The sequence below is a fragment of the Tachyglossus aculeatus genome, chromosome 16 (assembly GCF_015852505.1).
Source record: "Tachyglossus aculeatus isolate mTacAcu1 chromosome 16, mTacAcu1.pri, whole genome shotgun sequence".
In the NCBI taxonomy this organism is placed as follows: Eukaryota; Metazoa; Chordata; class Mammalia; order Monotremata; family Tachyglossidae; genus Tachyglossus; species Tachyglossus aculeatus.
This window is the reverse complement of record NC_052081.1, coordinates 17803078-17825087: the sequence shown is the minus strand read 5'-3', so window position 1 is coordinate 17825087 and position 22010 is coordinate 17803078. Positions and strand designations below refer to the sequence as shown.

Sequence of the window (22010 nt, the reverse complement as noted above, 5' to 3'; positions counted from 1 at the left end):
CATATTCATTACTCTATTTATTTATTTTGCTTGTACACATCTATTCTGTTTATTTTGTTAATATGTTTGGTTTTGTTCTCTGTCTCCCCCTTCTAGACTGTGAGCCCACTGTTGGGTAGGGACTGTCTCTATATGTTGCCAACTTGTAATTCCCCAGCGCTTAGAACAGTGCTTTGCACATAGTAAGGGCTTAACAAATGCCATTATTATTGTATACACATATATATGTATACGTACATGTATATGTGTTTGTACATATTTATTACTCTATTCATTTTGCTTGTACATATCTATTCTGTTTATTTTATTTTGTTAATATGTTTGGTTTTGTTCTCTGTCTCCCCCTTCTAGACTGTGAGCCCACTGTTGGGTAGGGACTGTCTCTATATGTTGCCAACTTGTAATTCCCCAGCGCTTAGAACAGTGCTTTGCACATAGTAAGGGCTTAACAAATGCCATTATTATTATATACACATATATATGTATACGTACATGTATATATGTTTGTACATATTTATTACTCTATTTTGCTTGTACATATCTATTCTGTTTATTTTATTTTGTTAATATGTTTGGTTTTGTTCTCTGTCTCCCCCTTCTAGACTGTGAGCCCACTGTTGGGTAGGGACTGTCTCTATATGTTGCCAACTTGTAATTCCCCAGCGCTTAGAACAGTGCTTTGCACATAGTAAGGGCTTAACAAATGCCATTATTATTATATACACATATATATGTATACGTACATGTATATGTGTTTGTACATATTTATTACTCTATTCATTTTGCTTGTACATATCTATTCTGTTTATTTTATTTTGTTAATATGTTTGGTTTTGTTGTCTGTCTCCCCCTTCTAGACTGTGAGCCCACTGTTGGGTAGGGACTGTCTCTATATGTTGCCAACTTGTAATTCCCCAGCGCTTAGAACAGTGCTTTGCACATAGTAAGGGCTTAACAAATGCCATTATTATTATATACACACATATATATGTATACGTATATGTATATATGTTTGTACATATTTATTACTCTATTTATTTATTTTGCTTGTACACATCTATTCTGTTTATTTTGTTAATATGTTTGGTTTTGTTCTCTGTCTCCCCCTTCTAGACTGTGAGCCCACTGTTGGGTAGGGACTGTCTCTAGATGTTGCCAACTTGTAATTCCCAAGCGCTTAGTACAGTGCTCTGCACACAGTAAGCGCTCAATAAATACGATCGATTGATTGATTGATTGATTGATGGAGCGCCTACTGTTCGCAGGGAGGGGAGGGCCGCGTGGGCTCAGCGCCCGGGCCGGAGCGTGGCGGCCTCCCGCCGGGAGGGGGCGGCGGCGGCGGCCCGGGCCCCGCGTGCGCGCGCGCCGCTCTGCCCCCACGGTTCTCCGTCCCCCGTCCCCGGGCGGTGCCCCGCTCGGTGACCGCCCCGCCCCCCGCGCTGTACCGCCCCCCGGCGGGCGATGTGGGCACGGCGGCGGCTCTGGGCCACACGGGCCGGACCGCCTCACCACCGCAGGTCTGGAGGGAGAGGGGGAGGAGGAGGAGGAGGAATTTTTATTCGTTGGCATTAATGATGTGTCTATATAAATTCTACTTATTGAGGCGATTGATGCCTGTTTGTTTTGAGGCCCGTCTCCCCCCTTCTTCTAGACTGTGAGCCCGTTGTGGGCAGGGATTGTCCCTGCTTGTTGCTGAATTGTACTTTCCAATTGCTTAGCGCAGTGCTCTGCACACAGTAAGCGCTTGATAAATACGATTGAGTGAATGAAGGGAGGAGGAGGAGGAGGAATTTTTATTCGTTTGCATTAATGATGTGTCTATATGAATTCTACTTATTTATATTGATGCTATTGATGCCTGTTTGTTTTGAGGCCCGTCTCCCCCCTTCTTCTAGACTGTGAGCCCGTTGTGGGCAGGGATTGTCCCTGCTTGTTGCTAAAATGTACTTTCCAAGCGCTCAGTGCAGTGCTCTGCACACAGTAAGCGCTTGATAAAAAAGATTGAATGAATGAAGGAGAGGGGAGAGGGGGAGGAGGAGGAATTTTTATTCGTTTGCATTAATGATGTGTCTCTATGAATTCTACTTATCTATATTGATGCCTGTTTGTTTTGAGGCCCGTCTCTCCCCTTCTTCTAGACTGTGAGCCCGTTGTGGGCAGGGATTGTCCCTGCTTGTTGCTAAAATGTACTTTCCAAGCGCTCAGTGCAGTGCTCTGCACACAGTAAGCGCTTGATAAAAAAGATTGAATGAATGAAGGAGAGGGGAGAGGGGGAGGAGGAGGAATTTTTATTCCTTTGCATTAATGATGTGTCTATATGAATTCTACTTATCTATATTGATGTCTGTTTGTTTTGAGGCCCGTCTCTCCCCTTCTTCTAGACTGTGAGCCCGTTGTGGGCAGGGATTGTCCCTGCTTGTTGCTGAATTGTGCTTTCCAAGCGCCCAGTGCGGTGCTCTGCACACAGTAAGCGCTTGATAAGTACGATTGAATGAATGGAGGAGGAGGAGGAATTTTTATTCGTTTGCATTAATGATGTGTCTATATGAATTCTACTTCTTTATATTGATGCTATTGATGCCTGTTTGTTTTGAGGCCCGTCTCTCCCCTTCGAGACTGTGAGCCCGTTGTGGGCAGGGATTGTCCCTGCTTGTTGCTGGAATGTACTTTCCAAGCGCTCAGTGCAGTGCTCTGCACACAGTAAGCGCTTGATAAGTATGATTGAATGAATGAAGGGAGGAGGAGGGGGGGAGGAAGGGGAGAAGGAGAGGAGGGGGAGGGGAGAAGGAGGAGGAGGAAGAGGAGAGGAAGGGGGGAGGAGGAGGAGAGGAAGGGGGGAGGAGGAGAGGGGGAGGAGGAGGAAGAGGAGAGGGGGAGGAGGAGGAAGAGGAGGAGGAGGAGGAGGAGGAAGATTCTATCCTATTTATTTTATTTTCTATCCTATTTATTTTATTTTGTTGGTATGTTTGGTTCTGTTCTCTGTCTCCCCCTTTTAGACTGTGAGCCCACTGTTGGGTAGGGACTGTCTCTATGTGTTGCCAATTTGTACTTCCCAAGCGCTTAGTACAGTGCTCTGCACATAGTAAGCGCTCAATAAATACGATTGATTGATTGATTGATTGAAGGGGAGGAGGAGGAGGAGGGGGGGAGGGGAGAAGGAGGAGGAGGAAGAGGAGAGGGGGAGGAGGAGGAGGGGAGGAGGAGGAGAGGAAGGGGGAGGAGGAGAGGGGGAGGAGGAGGAAGAGGAGAGGGGGAGGAGGAGGAAGAGGAGAGGGGGAGGAGGAGGAAGAGGAGAGGGGGAGGAGGAGGAAGAGGAGGAGGAGGAGAAGAGGAGGAGGAGGAGGAGGGGGGAGGAGGAGAAGGAGGAGGAGAAGAAGGAGGAGGCGGAGGAGGAGGAGAGGGGAAGGAGGAGAGGGGGAGGAGGAGGAGGAGGAGGAGGAGGAGAAGGAGGAGGAGGAGGAGAAGAGGGGGAGGAGGGGAGGAGGAGGAGGAGAGGGGGAGGAGGAGGAGGAGAGGAGGAGGAGGAGGAAGAAGAGGAGGTTGTCACTGTGGCCCATGTGTGTTTGTTTCCCCCCCTCCTTAGGATGGGGACCAGGGCATCGGCCCCCACCACCAATGCAGAAGCCGCAGCCGCCACCCAGATTCAGGTCAGGGGGCGGGGGGGGGGGCGGGGGTCCTCTGTGTGTGTGTGTGTGTGTGTGTGTCTGTCTGTGTGTGCGTCTGTGGGCGCACACACCTGCACACAAGGGTGAGAGAGGTCCCCTGCGTGCGGGACAGTGTGACAGGGCAGGGAATGGGGCCGGCCTACTGGACTCCCCCGAGCGCTCACTACAGGGCCCTGCGCTCCGTGTGCGCTCACTAAGTACGACTGAATGAGTGGGAGTGGGATTGTGTGTGCACGCACGTGGGAGTCAGGCCGTTTTCCTCATTTTCCCCCCGTGTCTAGCGTCTCCTTAGAAGTGGGAAAAGTAGAGAGGTCTTCCCCCCCACCCTCCTCCAGTTTAAAGCTGGATTTTGCAAGCCAGTCCCCTAATAATAATAATAATAATAATAATGGCATTTGTTAAGCGCTTACTATGTGCAAAGCACCGTACTGAGAGAAACGGAGGGAAGGTTATTAGTGTTTTATCTTGGTAGCATATAATAATAATAATGATGGTATTTGTTAAGCACTTACTATATACAAAGCACCGTTCTAAGTGCTGCGGAGGTTACAAGGTGATCAGGTTGCCCCACGTGGGGCTCCCAGTCTTCATCCCCGTTTTCCAGATGAGGGAACTGAGGCCCAGAGAAGTGTCATGATAATAATAATAATAATAATAATAATAATAATAATAATAATAATAATAAATAATAATGGCATTTGTTAAACGCTTACTATGTGCAAAGCACCGTTCTAAGCACTGGGGAGGTTACAAGGTGATCAGGTTGTCCCACGTGGGGGTCCCAGTCTTCATCCCCGTTTTCCAGATGAGGGAACTGAGGCCCAGGGAAGTGAAGTGACTTAATAATAATAATAATAATGATGGCATTTGTTAAGCGCTTACTAGGTGCAAAGCACTGTTCTAAGCACTGGGGAGGTTACAAGGTGATCAGGTTGTCCCACGGGGGGCTCCCAGTCTTCATCCCCGTTTTCCAGATGAGGGAACTGAGGCCCAGAGAAGTGAAGTGACTTAATAATAATAATAATGATGGCCTTTGTTAAGCGCTTACTAGGTGTAAAGCACTGTTCTAAGCACTGGGGAGGTTACAAGGTGATCGGGTTGTCCCACATGGGGCTCCCAGTCTTCATCCCTGTTTTCCAGATGAGGGAACTGAGGCCCAGAGAAGCGAAGCGACTCGCCCAAAGTCACCCAGCTGACAATCGGTGGAGCCGGGATTTGAACCCACGACCTCTGACTCCGCCCCCTCCTTTCATTCATTCAATCAATCGTATTTATCGAGCGCTGACTGTGTGCAGAGCACCGTACTGAGCGCTTGGGAAGTCCAAGTTGGCAACGTATAGAGGCGGTCCCTACCCAACAGTGGGCTCACAGTCTAGAAGGGGGAGACAGACAACAAAGCAAAACACATTAACAAAATAAAATAAATAGAATAAGTATGTACAAATAAAATAGAGTAATAAATCCGTACAAACAGATATACGGGTGCTGCTCCCCCTTTTAGACTGTGAGCCCACTGTTGGGTAGGAACTGTCTCTATATGTTGCCAACTTGTACTTCCCAAGCGCTTAGTACAGTGTTCTGCACACAGTAAGTGCTCAATAAATGCGATTGATTGATTGATTGATGGAGGGGGAGAGGAAGGAGGGGGCTCAGTCTGGGAGCCCTTCATCCTGGGAGTCTTCATCCTCCTCCTCCTCCGGGGTAGCAGATTTAGGCAGCCCCAGGGCCAGGGCACAGGCCCAAAAGGCGGGCTCCAATCCCAGCTCCGCCACTTGTGTGCGACCAACAAGTCACGGGACCGTCTCTAGATGTTGCCAACTTGGAGTTCCCAAGCGCTTAGTACAGTGCTCGGCACACAGTAACCGCTCAATAAATACGATTGATTGACTGATTGATTAGCAAGTCACTTAGCCGGCCCTCAGTGACCTCGTCAGGAAAATGGGGGTGAAGACCAAGTCACTTATGACTGACAAGTCACTTAGCCGGCCCTCAGTGACCTCATCAGTAAAATGGGGATGAAGACCGAGTCACTTACGACTAACGAGTCACTTAGCCGGCCCTCAGTGACCTCGTCAGTAAAATGGGGATGAAGACCAAATCACTTACAACTAGTGAGTCACTTAGCCGGCCCTCAGTGACCTCGTCAGTAAAATGGGGATTAAGGCCAAATCACATACGACTAACAAGTCACTTAGATGGACCTCAGTGACCTCGTCAGTAAAATGGGGATTAAGACCAAGTCACGACTAACAAGTCACTTTTAGCTGGCCCTCAGTGACCTCGTCAGTAAAATGGGGATGAAGACCAAATCACTTACGACTAACGAGTCACTTAGCCGGCCCTCAGTGACCTCGTCAGTAAAATGGGGGTGAAGACCAAGTCACTTACGACTAACAAGTCACTTAGCCGGCCCTCAGTGACCTCGTCAGTAAGATGGGGATGAAGACCAAGTCACTTATGACTAACAAGTCACTTAGCCGGCCTCGTCAGTAAAATGGGGATGAAGACCAAGTCACTTACGACTAACGAGTCACTTAGGTGGCCCTCAGTGACCTCGTCAGTAAAATGGGGATGAAGACCAAGTCACTTACGACTAACAAGTCACTTAGCCGGCCTCGTCAGTAAAATGGGGATGAAGACCAAGTCACTTACGACTAACGAGTCACTTAGCCGGCCCTCAGTGACCTCGTCAGTAAAATGGGGATGAAGACCAAGTCACTTACGACTAACGAGTCACTTAGCCGGCCCTCAGTGACCTCGTCAGTAAAATGGGGATAAAGACCGAGTCACTTACGACTAACGAGTCACTTAGCCGGCCCTCAGTGACCTCGTCAGTAAAATGGGGATGAAGACCGAGTCACTTACGACTAACGAGTCACTTAGCCGGCCCTCAGTGACCTCGTCAGTAAAATGGGGATGAAGACCAAGTCACTTACGACTAACGAGTCACTTAGCCGGCCCTCAGTGACCTCGTCAGTAAAATGGGGATGAAGACCGAGTCACTTACGACTAACGAGTCACTTAGCCGGCCCTCAGTGACCTCGACAGTAAATGGGGATGAAGATCAAGTCACTTACGACTAACGAGTCACTTAGCCGGCCCTCAGTGACCTCGTCAGTAAAATGGGGGTGAAGACCAAGTCACTTACGACTAACAAGTCGTAAAGATCACTTTATTAAGTGATCAGGGACAACCTGATCACCTTGTAACCTCCCCAGCGCTTAGAACGGTGCTTTGCACATAGTAAGCGCTTAATAAATGCCATCATTATTATTATTAAGTCACTTCACTTCTCTGGGCCTCACTTCCCTCACCTGTAAAATGGGGACTAAGACTGTGAGCCCTCCGTGGGACAACCCGATCACCTTGTAACCTCCCCAGCGCTTAGAACGGTGCTTTGCACATAGTAAGCACTTAATAAATGCCGTCATTATTATTATTAGTATTATTAAGTCACTTCACTTCTCTGGGCCTCACTTCCCTCACCTGTAAAATGGGGACTAAGACTGTGAGCCCTCTGGGGCACAGCCCGATCACCTTGTAGGGACTGTCTCTATATGTTGCCAACTTGTACTTTCCAAGCGCTTAGTACAGTGCCCTGCACACAGTAAGTGCTCAATAAATATGATTGATTGATTGATTGCAACCTCCCCAGCGCTTAGAACGGTGCTTTGCACATAGTAAGTGCTTAATACATCATCATTATTATTGTTGTCACCTCACTTCTCTGGGCCTCAGTTCCCTCACCTGTAAAATGGGGACTAAGACTGTGAGCCCTCCGTGGGACAACCTGATCACCTTGTAACCTCCTCAGCGCTTAGAACGGTGCTTTGCACATAGTAAGCACTTAATAAATGCCATTATTATTATTATTATTGTTAAGTCACTTCACTTCTCTGGGCCTCACTTCCCTCACCTGTAAAATGGGGACTAAGACTGTGAGCCCTCCGTGGGACAACCCGATCACCTTGTAACCTCCCCAGCGCTTAGAATGGTGCTTTGCACATCATCATCATCATCAGTCGTATTTATTGAGCGCTTACTGTGTGCAGAGCACTGTACTTGGCTCTTGGGAAGTACAAGTTGGCAACATATAGAGACAGTCCCTACCCAACAGTGGGCTCACAGTCTAAAAGGGGGAGACAGAGAACAAAACCAAACATACTAACAAAATAAAATAAATAGAATAGATATGTACAAGTAAAATAAATAAATAGAGTAATAAATATGTACAAACATATATGACAAAGGCCAGGATCCGGACCAGTTCGCGCTCAGGGTAGGGCTCTGCACGTGCCGAGCGCTCGACCGGTTGCCGAGGGAGGCCCTGACGGGCCGGCGTGCGTAGTAAGCGCTTAACAAATACCATCATCGTCATTATTGTTATTAAGAGAGGAAAAAAAATGTCAAACTTTTGCCCCGTGACAGGAAACCGTGTCGGCCAACTGCGTGGTCATCTTCTCGAAAACCTCCTGCTCCTACTGCGACGTGGCCAAGAAGCTTTTCCGTGACATGAACGTGAATTACACCGCCGTGGAGCTGGACCTGCACGAATACGGGAGTCAGTTTCAGGACGCCCTTCACCGGATGACGGGGGCCAGAACGGTGAGCGGCCATCCTCTTTCATTCATTCATTCATTCATTCATTCATTCATTCGGTCGCATTGTTTGAGCGCCTACCGTGTGCAGAGCACTGGACTAAGCGCTTGGGAAGTCGCGGCCCGCTGGAAAGAGCCCGGGCTTTGGAGTCGGAGTTCACGGGGGCGGATCCCGGCTCCGCCGAGCTGGGTGACTGTGGGCGAGTCACTTCGCTTCTCTGGGCCTCAGTTCCCTCATCTGGAAAATGGGGGTTTATAAGAATAATGATGATGGCATTTGTGAAGTGCTTACTCTGTGCAAAGCACCGTTCTAAGCGCTGGGGAGGTTACAAGGTGATCGGGTTGTCCCGCGGAGGGCTCCCAGTCTTCGTCCCCATTTTACAGGTGAGGGAACTGAGGCCCAGAGAAGTGAGGTGACTTAATAATAATGATGATGATGGCATTTATTAAGCGCTTACTACGTGCAAAGCACCATTCTAAGCGCTGGGGAGGTTACAAGGTGATCGGGTTGTCCCGCGGAGGGCTCCCAGTCTTCGTCCCCATTTTACAGGTGAGGGAACTGAGGCCCAGAGAAGTGAGGTGACTTAATAATAATGATGATGATGGCATTTATTAAGCGCTTACTACATGCAAAGCACCGTTCTAAGCGCTGGGGACGTTACAAGGTGATCGGGTTGTCCCACGGAGGGCTCACAGTCTTCGTCCCCATTTTACAGGTGAGGGAACTGAGGCCCAGAGAAGTGAAGTGACTTAATAATAATGATGATGATGGCATTTATTAAGCGCTTACTACGTGCAAAGCACCGTTCTAAGCGCTGGGGACGTTACAAGGTGATCGGGTTGTCCCATGGAGGGCTCACAGTCTTCGTCCCCATTTTACAGGTGAGGGAACTGAGGCCCAGAGAAGTGAAGTGACTTAATAATAATGATGATGATTGCATTTATTAAGCGCTTACTATGTGCAAAGCACCGTTCTAAGCGCTGGGGAGGTTACAAGGTGATCAGGTTGTCGCACGGGGGGCTCCCAGTCTTAGTCCCCATTTTACAGGTGAGGGAACTGAGGCCCAGAGAAGTGAGGTGACTTGCCCAAAGTCGCACAGCTGACAGTTGCCGGAGGCGGGATTTGAACCCATGACCTCCGACTCCAAAGCCCGGGCTCTTTCCACTGAGCCACGCTGCGACTGTGAACCCCCCGCGGGACAACCTGATCGCCTTGTAACCTCCCCGGCGATGGAGAAGCAGCGTGGCTCAGTGGAAAGAGCCCGGGCTTTGGAGTCGGAGGTCACGGGTTCAAATCGCGCCTCCACCACTTGTCAGCTGGGTGACTTTGGGCAAGTCGCTTCACTTCTCTGGGCCTCAGTTCCCTCACCTGGAAAATGGGGATGAAGACTGGGGGCCCCTTGTGGGACAACCTGTCTACCTTGTATCTACCCCACAGCGCTTAGAACAGTGCTTTGCACATAGTAAGTGCTTAACAAATACCAACATTATTATTATTATTAGAACAGTGCACGTAGTAAGCGCTTAATAAATGCCATTATTATTATTAGTATTATTATTATTACAAGTTGGCAACATCTAGAGACGGTCCCTACCCAACAGCGGGCTCACAGTCGAAAAGGGGGAGACAGAGAACAGAACCAAACATACTAACAAAATAAAATAAATTATCATCATCATCAATCGTATTTATCGAGCGCTTACTATGTGCAGAGCACTGTACTAAGCGCTTGGGAAGTACAAATTGGCAACGGATAGAGACAGTCCCTACCCAACAGCGGGCTCACAGTCGAAAAGGGGGAGACAGAGAACAAAACCAAACATACTAACAAAATAAATCGTCATCATCATCAATCGTATTTATTGAGCGCTTACTATGTGCAGAGCACTGTACTAAGCGCTTGGGAAGTACAAATTGGCAACACATATATACGGGTGCTGTGGGGAAGGGAAGGAGGTATAGGCAGAGAAAAAAACAAAACATATTAACAAAATAAATAGAATAAATATGTGCAAATAGAGTAATAAATATGTACAAACATATACACATATATACAGGTGCTGTGGGGAAGGGAAGGAGGTACAGACAGAGAACAAAACCAAACATAGTAACAAAATAAAATAAATAGAATAAATATGTACAAATAAAATAGAGTAATAAATATGTACAAATATATATACATATATACGGGTGCTGTGGGGAAGGGAAGGAGGTAAAGACAGAGAAAAAACAAAACATATTAACAAAATAAATAGAATATGTACAAATAAATAGAGTAATAAATATGTACAAACATATACACATATATACAGGTGCTGTGGGGAAGGGAAGGAGGTACAGACAGAACAAAACAAAACATAGTAACAAAATAAAATAAATAGAATAAATGTGTATAAATAAAATAGAGTAATAAGTACGTACAGATATATACAGATATATACAGATATACTATATATGCATATAGTAAGCCCACTGTTGGGTAGGGACTGTCTCTATATGTTGCCAACTTGTACTTCCCAAGTGCTTAGTACAGCGCTCTGCACACAGTAAGCGCTCAATAGATACGATTGATTGATTAACACATACCATCATTATTGTTATTATTACCATATGCTGCCAAGATAAAGCAGGAATGACCTTCCCTGCGTTTCTCCCGACAGGTTCCCAGGATATTTGTCAATGGGACATTTATCGGGGGAGCCACAGACACTCACAGGCTTCACCGGGAAGGCAAGCTGCTTCCCTTAGTCCGGCAGTGCAGAGCGAACACGAAGGGCGGGGAATTTTGAAGCGCAGCCGTCGAAACGGCCGACTCCAGAAGCGGGAAAAACGCCAAGCGGCAGTCGGGACCGGAAAATAAAGCCGTTCTTCAAACCTCCCGCATCCCCATCTCCGGGCGGAGATTCCTTTCTGGACGCCGCTCATCGGGGCGGGATCCTTTTGGACTGTGAGCCCACTGTTGGGTAGGGACTGTCTCTATACGTTGCCAACTTGTACTTCCCAAGCGCTTGGTACAGTGCTCTGCACATAGTAAGCGCTCAATAAATACGATTGATGATGATGATGATGATGATAGTAAGCGCTCAATAAATCCGATTGATGACGATGATCCTTTTGGGCCGAGGTAGGGCGGTGGGAGTCCGCGGCTTCGAGGGGAATTGTAGTCAGTCACGTTGATGGAGCGCTTACCCTGTGCAGAAACGCATCCCCTGCTCGCCATGGACTTACAATAACAATAATGGCATTTATTAAGCGCTTACCGTGTGCAGAGCACTGTCCTTGGGGAAATATTCGGCAAACGCATTCCCTGCTCGCCACGGACTTACAACAACAACAACAATAATGGCATTTATTAAGCGCTTACCATGTGCAGAGCACTGTCCTTGGGCAAGTATCTTTATACTTTATCCTTCCTTCCTCCCTCCTTTCCCATCTCCTTCCCTCCTCCTTCCTTCCTCCTTTCCCTTCTCCTTCCCTCCTCCTTCCTTCCTCCTTTCCCTTCTCCTTCCCTTCTCCTTTCCTCCTCCTTTCCCTTCTCCTTCCCTTCTCCTTTCCTCCTCCTTTCCCATCTCCTTCCCTCCTCCTTTCCTCCTCCTTTCCCATCTCTTTTAGACTGTGAGCCCACTGTTGGGTAGGGACTGTCTTTATATGTTGCCAACTTCCCAAGCGCTTAGTACAGTGCTCTGCACACAGTAAGCGCTCAATAAATACCATTGATGATGATGATTCTGCAAATGCATTCCCTGCTCGCCACGGACTTACAACAACAACAACAATAATGGCATTTATTAAGCGCTTACCATGTGCAGAGCACTGTCCTTGGGCGAGTATCTTTATACTTTATCCTTCCTTCCTCCCTCCTTTCCCATCTCATCTGGAAAACGGGGATTAAGACTGTGAGCCCAGCGTGGGACAACCCGATCACCTTGTATCCCCCCAGCGCTTAGAACAGTGCTTTGCACATAGTAAGCGCTTAACAAATGCCATTATTATTATTATTATTACCTCCTTCCCTCCTCCTTTCCCATCTCCTTCCCTTTCTCCTTCCTTCCTCCTTTCCCTTCTCCTTCCCTTCTCCTTTCCTCCTCCTTTCCCATCTCCTTCCCTTCTCCTTTCCCATCTCCTTCTCTTCTCCTTTCCTCCTCCTTCCCCATCTCCTTCCCTCCTCCTTTCCCATCTCCTTCCCTCCTCCTTTCCCATCTCTTTTAGACTGTGAGCCCACTGTTGGGTAGGGACTGTCTTTATATGTTGCCAACTTCCCAAGCGCTTAGTACAGTGCTCTGCACACAGTAAGCGCTCAATAAATACCATTGATGATGATGATGATTCGGCAAACGCATTCCCTGCTCGCCAAGGACTTACAACAACAACAATAACAATAATGGCATTTATTAAGCGCTTACCATGTGCAGAGCACTGTCCTTGGGCAAGTATCTTTATACTTTATCCTTCCTTCCTCCCTCCTTTCCCATCTCATCTGGAAAACGGGGATTAAGACTGTGAGCCCCGCGTGGGACAACCCGATCACCTTGTATCCCCCCAGCACTTAGAACAGTGCTTTGCACATAGTAAGCACTTAACAAATGCCATTTTTTTATTATCTCTTTCCCTCCTCCTTTCCTTTCTCCTTCCTTCCTCCTTTCCCTTCTCCTTCCCTCCTCCTTTCCCATCTCCTTCCCTTCTCCTTTCCTCCTCTTTCCCCATCTCCTTCCCTCCTCCTTTCCCATCTCCTTCCCCATCTCTTTTAGACTGTGAGCCCACTGTTGGGTAGGGACCATCTCTATATGTTGCCAACTTGTACTTCCCAAGCGCTTAATACAGTGCTCTGCACACAGTAAGCGCTCAATAAATACGATTGATGATGATGATGATGATTCGGCAAACGCATTCCCTGCTGGCCACGGACTTACAACAACAACAATAATGGCATTTATTAAGCGCTTACCATGTGCAGAGCACTGTCCTTGGGCGAGTATTCGGCAAACATTCCCTGCTCACCACGGACTTACAACAACAACAATAATGGCATTTATATTCAGCACTTACCGTGTGCAGAGCACTGTCCTTGGGCGTGTATTCGGCAAACGCATTCCCTGCTCGCCATGGACTTACAACAACAATAACAATAATGGCATTTATTAAGCACTTACCGTGTGTAGAGCACTGTCCTTGGGTGAGTATTCGGCAAGTGCATTCCCTGCTCGCCACGGGCTTACAACAATAGCAATAATGGCATTTATTAAGTGCTTACCGTGTGCAGAGCACTGTCCTTGGGCGTGTATTCGGCAAACGCATTCCCTGCTCGCCATGGACTTACAACAACAATAACAATAATGGCATTTATTATGTGCTTACCGTGTGCAGAGCACTGTCCTTGGGTGAGTATTCGGCAAGTGCATTCCCTGCTCGCCACGGGCTTACAACAATAGCAATAATGGCATTTATTAAGTGCTTACCGTGTGCAGAGCACTGTCCTTGGGCGAGTATTCGGCAAACATTCCCTGCTCACCACGGACTTACAACAATAATGGCATTTATATTAAGTGCTTACCATGTGCAGAGCACTGTCCTTGGGCGTGTATTCGGCAAACGCATTCCCCGCTCGCCACGGACTTACAATAATAGCAATAATGGCATTTATTAAGGGCTTACTGTGTGCAGAGCACTGTCCTTGGGCGAGTATTCGGCAAACATTCCCTGCTCACCACGGACTTACAACAATAATGGCATTTATATTAAGTGCTTACCATGTGCAGAGCACTGTCCTTGGGGGAGTATTCGGCAAACGCATTCCCTGCTCGCCACAGACTTACAACAACAATAATAAGGGCATTTATTAAGCGCTTATCGTGTGCAGAGCACTGTCCTTGGGGGAGTATTTGGCAAATGCATTCCCTGCTCGCCACGGACTTACAACAACAGTAACAATAATGGCATTTATTAAGTGCTTACCGTTTGCAGAGCACTGTCCTTGGGCGAGTATTTGGCAAACGCATCCCCTGCTCGCCACGGACTTACAATAACAATAATGGCATTTATTAAGCGCTTACCATGTGCAGAGCACTGTCCTTGGGGGAGTATTCGGCAAATGCATTCCTTGCTCGCCACGGACTTACAACAACAACAATAATGGCATTTATTAAGTGCTTACCGTGTGCAGAGCACTGTTCTTGAGCGTGTATTCAGCAAACGCATTCCCTGCTCGCCACGGACTTAAAACAATAGCAATAATGGCATTTATTAAGTGCTTACCGTGTGCAGAGCACTGTCCTTGGGCGAATATTCGGCAAACGCATTCCCCGCTCGCCACGGACTTACAACAACAACAATAATGGCATTTATTAAGTGCTTACCATGTGCAGAGCACTGTCCTTGGGCGTGTATTCGGCAAACACACTCCCTGCTCGCCACGGACCACCACCAACAACAACAATAATGGCATTTATTAAGCGCTTACCGTGTGCAGAGCACTGTCCTTGGGCGTGTATTCGGCAAACGCATTCCCTGCTCGCCATGGACTTACAACAACAACAAAAATAATGGCATTTATTAAGCACTTACCGTGTGCAGAGCACTGTCCTTGGGCGAGTATTCGGCAAACACATTCCCTGCTCGCCACGGACATACAACAACAACAACAACAATAATAACGGCATTTATTAAGCGCTTACTATGTGCAAAGCACCGTTCTAAGCGTTGGGGAGTTTACAAAGTGATCAGGTTGTCCCACAGGGGGGCTCCCAGTCTTCATCCCCATTTTCCAGATGAGGGAACTGAGGCCCGGAGAAGTGAAGTGACTTGCCCAAAGTCACACAGCTGACAATTGGCGGAGCCGGGATTTGAACCCCTGACCTCCGACTCCAAAGCCCGGGCTCTTTCCTCCTGAGCCATGCCGCTTCTCTCCTTACGGCCTTGAGCCCGTTGTTGGGTAGGGACCGTCTCTCTACGTTGCCGACTTGTCCTTCCCAAGCGCTTAGTACAGTGCCCTGCACACAGTAAGCGCTCAATCAAGACGACGGAATGAATGAAGGAACTAACGGAGCTGAGGGGAACACCATACACCCTTTCGGATATCGCTGAATATCCGTTGTTTTCCCTAGTTGGCTCCATCTCTGCTCTCAAAGCCGCAGTATTCCCAGGACTAGAAGCGGAGCGGCCTAGCGGATACAGCCTGAGCTTGGGAGTCAGAAGGACCCGGGTTCTAATCCCGCCTCCGCCGCCTGTCTGCCGTGTGACTTCGGGCACGTCCCTCCACTCCCTCCAAAGCCCGGGCTCTGGAGTCAGAGGTCCGGGGTTCAAATCCCGCCTCTGCCGCTCGTCAGCTGTGTGACTTCGGGCGAGTCGCTTCGCTTCTCTGGGCCTCAGTTCCCTCGTCTGGAAAATGGGGATTAGGACTGTGAGCCCCCCATGGGACAGCCTCATCACCTTGTAACCTCCCTAGCGCTTAGAACAGTGCTTTGCACAGAGTAAGCGCTTAATAAATGCTATTATTATTATTATTCTCTGTGCCTCAGTTTCCCCTACGGTAAAACAGGGATTTTTGCTGTGAGCCCCTTGTGGGACAGGGACGACGTCCGACCTGATTAGCTTGGATCTGCCCCAGTGCTTAGGACTCGAGGCAAGAGTTCACCTCTATTTTCATCCAAAGGGGAAGGAATCGGTACCGTACCATTAAAAGAATCCCTGCCAACGGTCATCCTCCAGGCCTTTGTTCCCGCACGCTCCCAACAAAGGAAAGGAGGAATTTCCACTTTGGAGAGGAGGGAAAGGAGGCCCAGAGACCTTAAAGGACGTGCCCAAGGCCACACAGCAGGAGCTGGGATGACTCGGTGGAAAGAGCCCGGGCTTTGGAGTCAGAGGTCATGGGTTCGAATCCCAACTCTGCCCCTTCAGCTGTGTGACTTTGGGCAAGTCACTAAACTCTGGGCCTCATCTGTAAAATGGGGACTAATCAATCAATCAATCGAGCGTATTTATTGAGCACTTACTGGGTGCAGAGCACTGTACTAAGCGCTTGGGAAGTACAAATTGGCAACATATAGAGACGGTCCCTACCCAACAGCGGGCTCACAGTCTAGTAGGGGGAGACAGAGAAGAAAACCAAACATATTAACAAAATAAAATAAATTGAATAGATATGTACAATAAGTAGAGTAATAAAGTAGAGGTCATGGGTTCGAATCCCAGCTCTGCCCCTTGTCAGCTGTGTGACTTTGGGCAAGTCACTGAACTTCTCTGGGCCTCAGTTCCCTCATCTGTAAAATGGGGACTAATCAATCAATCGTATTTATTGAGCACTTACTGTGTGCAGAGCACTGTACTAAGCGCTTGGGAAGCACAAGTTGGCAACATAGAGAGACGGTCCCTACCCAACAGCGGGCTCACAGTCTAGAAGGGGGAGACAGACAACAAAACAGAACATAATAAGCGCTTAGTACAGTGCTCTGCACATAGTAAGTGCTCAATAAATATGATTGATGATGATGATAATAACATAATAAAATAAATAGAATAGATATGTACAAGTAAAATAAGAGTAATAAAGTAGAGGTCATGGGTTTGAGTCCCGGCTCTGCCCCTTGTCAGCTGTGTGACTTTGGGCAAGTCACTGAACTTCTCTGGGCCTCAGTTCCCTCATCTGTAAAATGGGGACTGATCAATCAATCAATCGTATTTATTGAGCACTTACTGTGCGCAGAGCACTGTACTAAGCGCTTGGGAAGCACAAGTCGGCAACATATAGAGACGGTCCCTACCCAACAGCGGGCTCACAGTCTAGAAGGGGGAAGACAGACAACAAAACCAAACATATTAACAAAATAAAATAAGTAGAATGGATATGTACAAGTAAAATAGAGTAATAAATCCGTACAAACATATATACAGGTGCTGTGGGGAAGGGAAGGAGGCAAGGCGGAGGGGGAGAGGAAGGAGGGGGCTCAGTCTGGGAAGGACTAAGACTGTGGGACAACCTGATAACCTTATATTTACCCCAGTACTTGGCACATAGTAAGCGCTTAACAAATACCATTATTATTATTATTATTATTATTATTAATTATTATTATTATAAGAGGCCGGGTCTTCCGACTCTCAGGTCTGGGTTCTTTCCATGAGGCCGCACTGAAGCGACTGATTATCATCATCATCATTCGTATTTATTGAGCGCCTACTATGTGCAGAGCACTGGACTAAGCGCTTGGGAAGTACAAATTGGCAACATCTAGAGACAGTCCCGACCCAACAGCGGGCTCACAGTCTAAAAGGGGGAGGCAGAGAACAAAACCAAACATACTAACGAAATGAAATAAATAGAATAGGTATGTGGCCACCCCTCTGCCTCCCACGATGGCCGTTTCTTATGAAAAACCACCACCCCACAGCCGCAAATCCGTTCGGCGTTTGCAGTTTTAAATAAAACGAACACAACAGCCTCGTATGCATAGTTTATTGAGCACGCACACCAAGCCCTACCACGCTAATGCAATTGGACCGGCATTATTCATTAGTGCTTTTAAAAGCCTGAAATCAGAGATTACTTTATAGTGTTAACGGACACGCAAGGCAGGGGAAGGGCTGAAGACGGGGACCGATACGGTATCTCAGGGAAATAGTGAGGAAGGAAACCAGTTGACTACAGAAGCACGTATACCCATTGAAAAACCAGCGCAAATTATGGCATTAAAAGAATGCTTTTTATCATGAAGATCCAAAAGGGATATGAAAGGCATTAATTTATCACCAAAAGAGGACGGACTCGGAAATAATTCCTGCCCCATTCGGGACCTAAACACATTTTCTCCAATATTTTAGGTAGGCAAAAAGATAAGATGCGTTTTAAAGCACGCCCCGAACCTGTTCATTTGAATTCATTTTAAAATTTTATACAGTTGAAAACCGCAGAGGCAGCTTTAACTTCATACAGATAATCAAAATGCTGGCCTGGATTTTTCTTTTTTTTTGCTGCTTACCGGTTACAAAGCACATCTTTTTATTAGTCGTATAAATAGTTCTTTTTACCCCAATGCGGCCCGAGTCCCTTTTCTAAAAAAGACACAGCCTTGAAGATTAATGGGTTATTTTCCATACTCTAGAATACACAACTCACAAATCATCCAATAAGCCTAGAAGCACCTCTAAATGACCAATTTGTGGGACCCCCCCCGCCCAAAAAAAAAACGGCTATAAGAGTAGAAGACCTCAATCACCAACCGTTCGTTGCATTTGAAAGAAAATGTGCAAAAAACTTGCGCGCTCGAGTGTGCAGCCGAGTTTCTAAGACCATATTTTTTCACTCTACAAAACTGGAAAACATCATATGGTCTATCAAGCACCACGGCGCTATTATTTAAGGCAGTATTAACCAGCAGACAAATTGGAAGTACCCTGTACGCCTGTTTCTAGCGAGTGCCTGGATGCTGGAATAAAATTCCCGTTTTAAGGCGGTCACGGGGGCCCGTTAGATTTTTTCTGTGTTTAAGGCTCTTCGTTCCAAGAACTTTTTCAAAGCGAGTGAGTTTTCTTCTACGGGAAGTTTAACCGGCGCACAAAGAGCGTCTTGTTAAAGCCATCCGAGATGAGTTTTTACCCAATTCACATCCATTCTCAGTTGCGGAGGGCAGGGTTATCTCCACCCTTCTTTCTACTGCGACCTCTGATGATCATTTGTAGAGAAGGAAAAGGCAGAAGGAGCTTTTATGAGCAAAAGGAAAGAAAAAGCGAAGGGAGGAAAGTAACCTAGTTGAGCTAAAAGTGCGGCACTTCATTAGACGCTTGCAAATCATTAGGGGCTATTTCGGGTCCCCATTACTAGTGAAATTTTACGTCGGACCGCACTTTTGATGGGGCTGTTCGGTTTCTGCAATTGCTTTCTCAGGGCTCTCCGAGGAGACCCGATTAATAACTCTGTCCGTCGCTTAGAACAATAAAAGTCACAGTCCCCACCCGCTGACACAATCAGACCGTACGACTTTACCCAGTTGGAAAAAAAAGCAACCCAACGACCGGACAGTGCGGTTAAGCGGCATTTTGCTCAATTACGAATCGGCGTCTGCTAGTAATTACCAGAAAAGTAGTCACCCTGTAGTTCAAAGTTTAAAGAATGCACTTGGGGCGAAAACAAGCAGCGTGTAGAGAAGCAGCGTGGCTTAGTGGAAAGTGCCGGGGCGGAGGTTGTGGGTTCTAATCCCGGCTCTACCCACTCACTTCTCTGAGCCTCAGTTACTCAACTGGAAAACGGGGATGAAGACCGTGAGCTCCCCGTGGGACAACCTGATCGCCTTGGACCCTCCCCAGCGCTTAGAACAGTGCTTCTGTTCTGTTAGTAAGCGCTTAGCAAATACCGACATTATTATTATTCTTAATAAAATGAAACGATGCTGAAGAAGCAGAGCACCTAGCCGACCGGTAAGCGTGCAACAGATGCCGTGACGATTCTGAGCTTCGTTCCCACCTGAATCGGGCAAAGACAACGGGAATGTGCCGGCATATTTGGAACGACTGCATGCCCGCGGTCCAATCCGAACCTCTAGGATGGACACTGAAGCGTTTCATCACCGGTCCCTCCAAACTCCTTTTTGCCACTAACATCCGTCGAAAGGCAGGGCAGGAAAGACCATCGCGCCAGACTCAATTTATTGAGCGCCGACTGTGTGCAGAGCACTGTACTAAGCGCTTGGGAATATACGGTACGATCGAATCAGTGGAGACTGTCCCTGTCCGCGAGGCTTCTAGTCTACAAGGACGCGATGCCCACGTTCGTGTCCGATGCCTTCCATCGACAATGAAGAGACACGAACCCCGGTTACAGATAAACCCATTCTACCTGCCTTTTGAAAACCCATCTAAAGCACGTACACCGTGTACCTCGATTTCCAGGACAACCCTCTGGAGCCGATCACCCGCTGCAACGTAATTCCAACAGCGGAGGTTGCTCCGAGGTCCGTTACTTTCAACCTCCGAACCGCAGAGCCCGGATATGAGAAATGTCCGACAGTCGTCTCCCGCCCCCAATCTGTTTTCCGTCGCTTTTTCTGGAAAACAAATTTACTCGATCGGTTGTTTTCAGAACTTAGGTTACTACGGATCCGTTCGTAAGATCTCTTTATAAAAGCGACCATCCCCAGGCGACATTTTACAGAGCAAGGGGGGCTTATGCTACTGCAGTATTGACACAGACTATGGCGGCGTGCTTTTTAAATAACATCAGGGTACGGTAACTCAGAAATAGATTGGTTTATAAAGGTCGTTCCGGCACAGAGGTCATCTAAGCTCACGCCCAAGGCAGTTTTCCCGGGACTCATTCAAAATTGCCTATCCATCAGTACAATTTATTAAAAGCACTATACTAAACGCTTGGAAGAGGGCAATTGAAGACGACACGATCCCTGCTCACGTGGACTCTAGTTCACGCGTGATGCAGAACTAGAAAACTAAAACATTTTTGCAGTGTGCGGTCTCTAGAGATTCTGAAAAATGATCCCTGTGAAAATCAAAATCATATAGACTGATCCTACATTCAGCTGATTCTCCTCCCTGTCACTTTACATCTCTGAAAAGGATGGCTGCCCTAGAGAGCGGGAGAGGAACAGAGTAGGTGGGAAAATACAGAGAAAAAGAAAGGGAGATGTATGTCCTCTTACTCTAACTCTGATAGTCGGAAATCTCTTTCCTTATTTGCGGTTTCAAGGTTATCAAGAACTCGCATTACTGGATTTCATTTTCACAGGGAGGGAGTGATCGTACAGCTCAGTATTAGTTTGCCCTGAATTTTTTTTAACTAAGGATTTTGTCCCATCAACTAGAAATTAAAATCACTTACAAATGATTAAAATTCATTTCTTTAGGTCATGCAAAAGCTTGTGTTTTCGATTTGGACAAATACCTCCATCACTGGCCCCTTCTCCTCATTTCCTTTTCAAACATAAGTACACTTTTCTGGTAATGTTTCCCCAAGAAGGACCCAAGTTCTTTTTTTAAACTTCATCTCTGCGGTCTTTTTGATTACTTGAAACGGGGGACTTGGCAAGTATCACGTTCCTAATTCTCTCTTTCCTGTCAACGAGCAATTCCTTGGCATCTCTTGCATATAGAATGTCAGGATAGCCAACCTTCGGCATTTTACATCCCAGATATTGGAAAATAGTTGTCCTAAACTAGCAAGTGGAGCTTTTTAAAAATAAAAAAAAATATACAGTAGATGATTCCACAGGTCTCAAAGTACTTTACTATCCAAGTACTGTTTCACTGATTCTGATTATCATCATCAATGCTGTTTATGGAGCGCTTACTGTGTGCAGAGCCTGGGAGAGTACAACGGAATTAGCAGGCGAGTTCCCTGCCCGCGATGCGCTTAAGAATTTGTTATAAATATGTCTTTTAACAGATGTAGTAACTGAGATACCGAGAGATGAGAAGGGGGTGTCTAGGGACACAAAGAAAGGAGGAGTGAAGTCAAAGCCTGAGTTTTGCCTGCCTACTTAATGCTTAGCCACTAAGCCTACATTTTTGCCTCACTAATATGGCCTGGAATCCCCACTTAATGCTCAGCCAGTTTTGAACGTGCCGTATCCATACTCGATATACACCGTTATCCCGTACCACCAAATTCCGTTATAATCCAACTGGTTAACTTGTCACACAGTTACAGACCTAGCCTTTTCACCCTCCGGCGGCTCCCGACGAGCCGCCTCGGTTAAATTTTCAGCTCAAACGCTAGCTACTTTGTAGTTAAGACTCGTAAAAGTA

At 47.1% G+C, this 22010-nt stretch overlaps 1 protein-coding gene across 1 annotated transcript; it reads left to right on the top strand.

Moving 5' to 3' along the window:
• Nucleotides 1-1434: 1434 nt before the first annotated feature.
• Nucleotides 1435-11268, top strand: GLRX2 (glutaredoxin 2). Its single transcript, XM_038758364.1, has 4 exons — nt 1435-1517; nt 3584-3647; nt 8094-8270; nt 10925-11268. The coding sequence occupies exons 1-4, from the start codon at nt 1462-1464 to the stop codon at nt 11051-11053; spliced, it is 426 nt and encodes a 141-aa protein (XP_038614292.1). The 5' UTR covers nt 1435-1461; the 3' UTR covers nt 11054-11268.
• The last annotated feature ends 10742 nt before the right edge of the window (nt 11269-22010 follow it).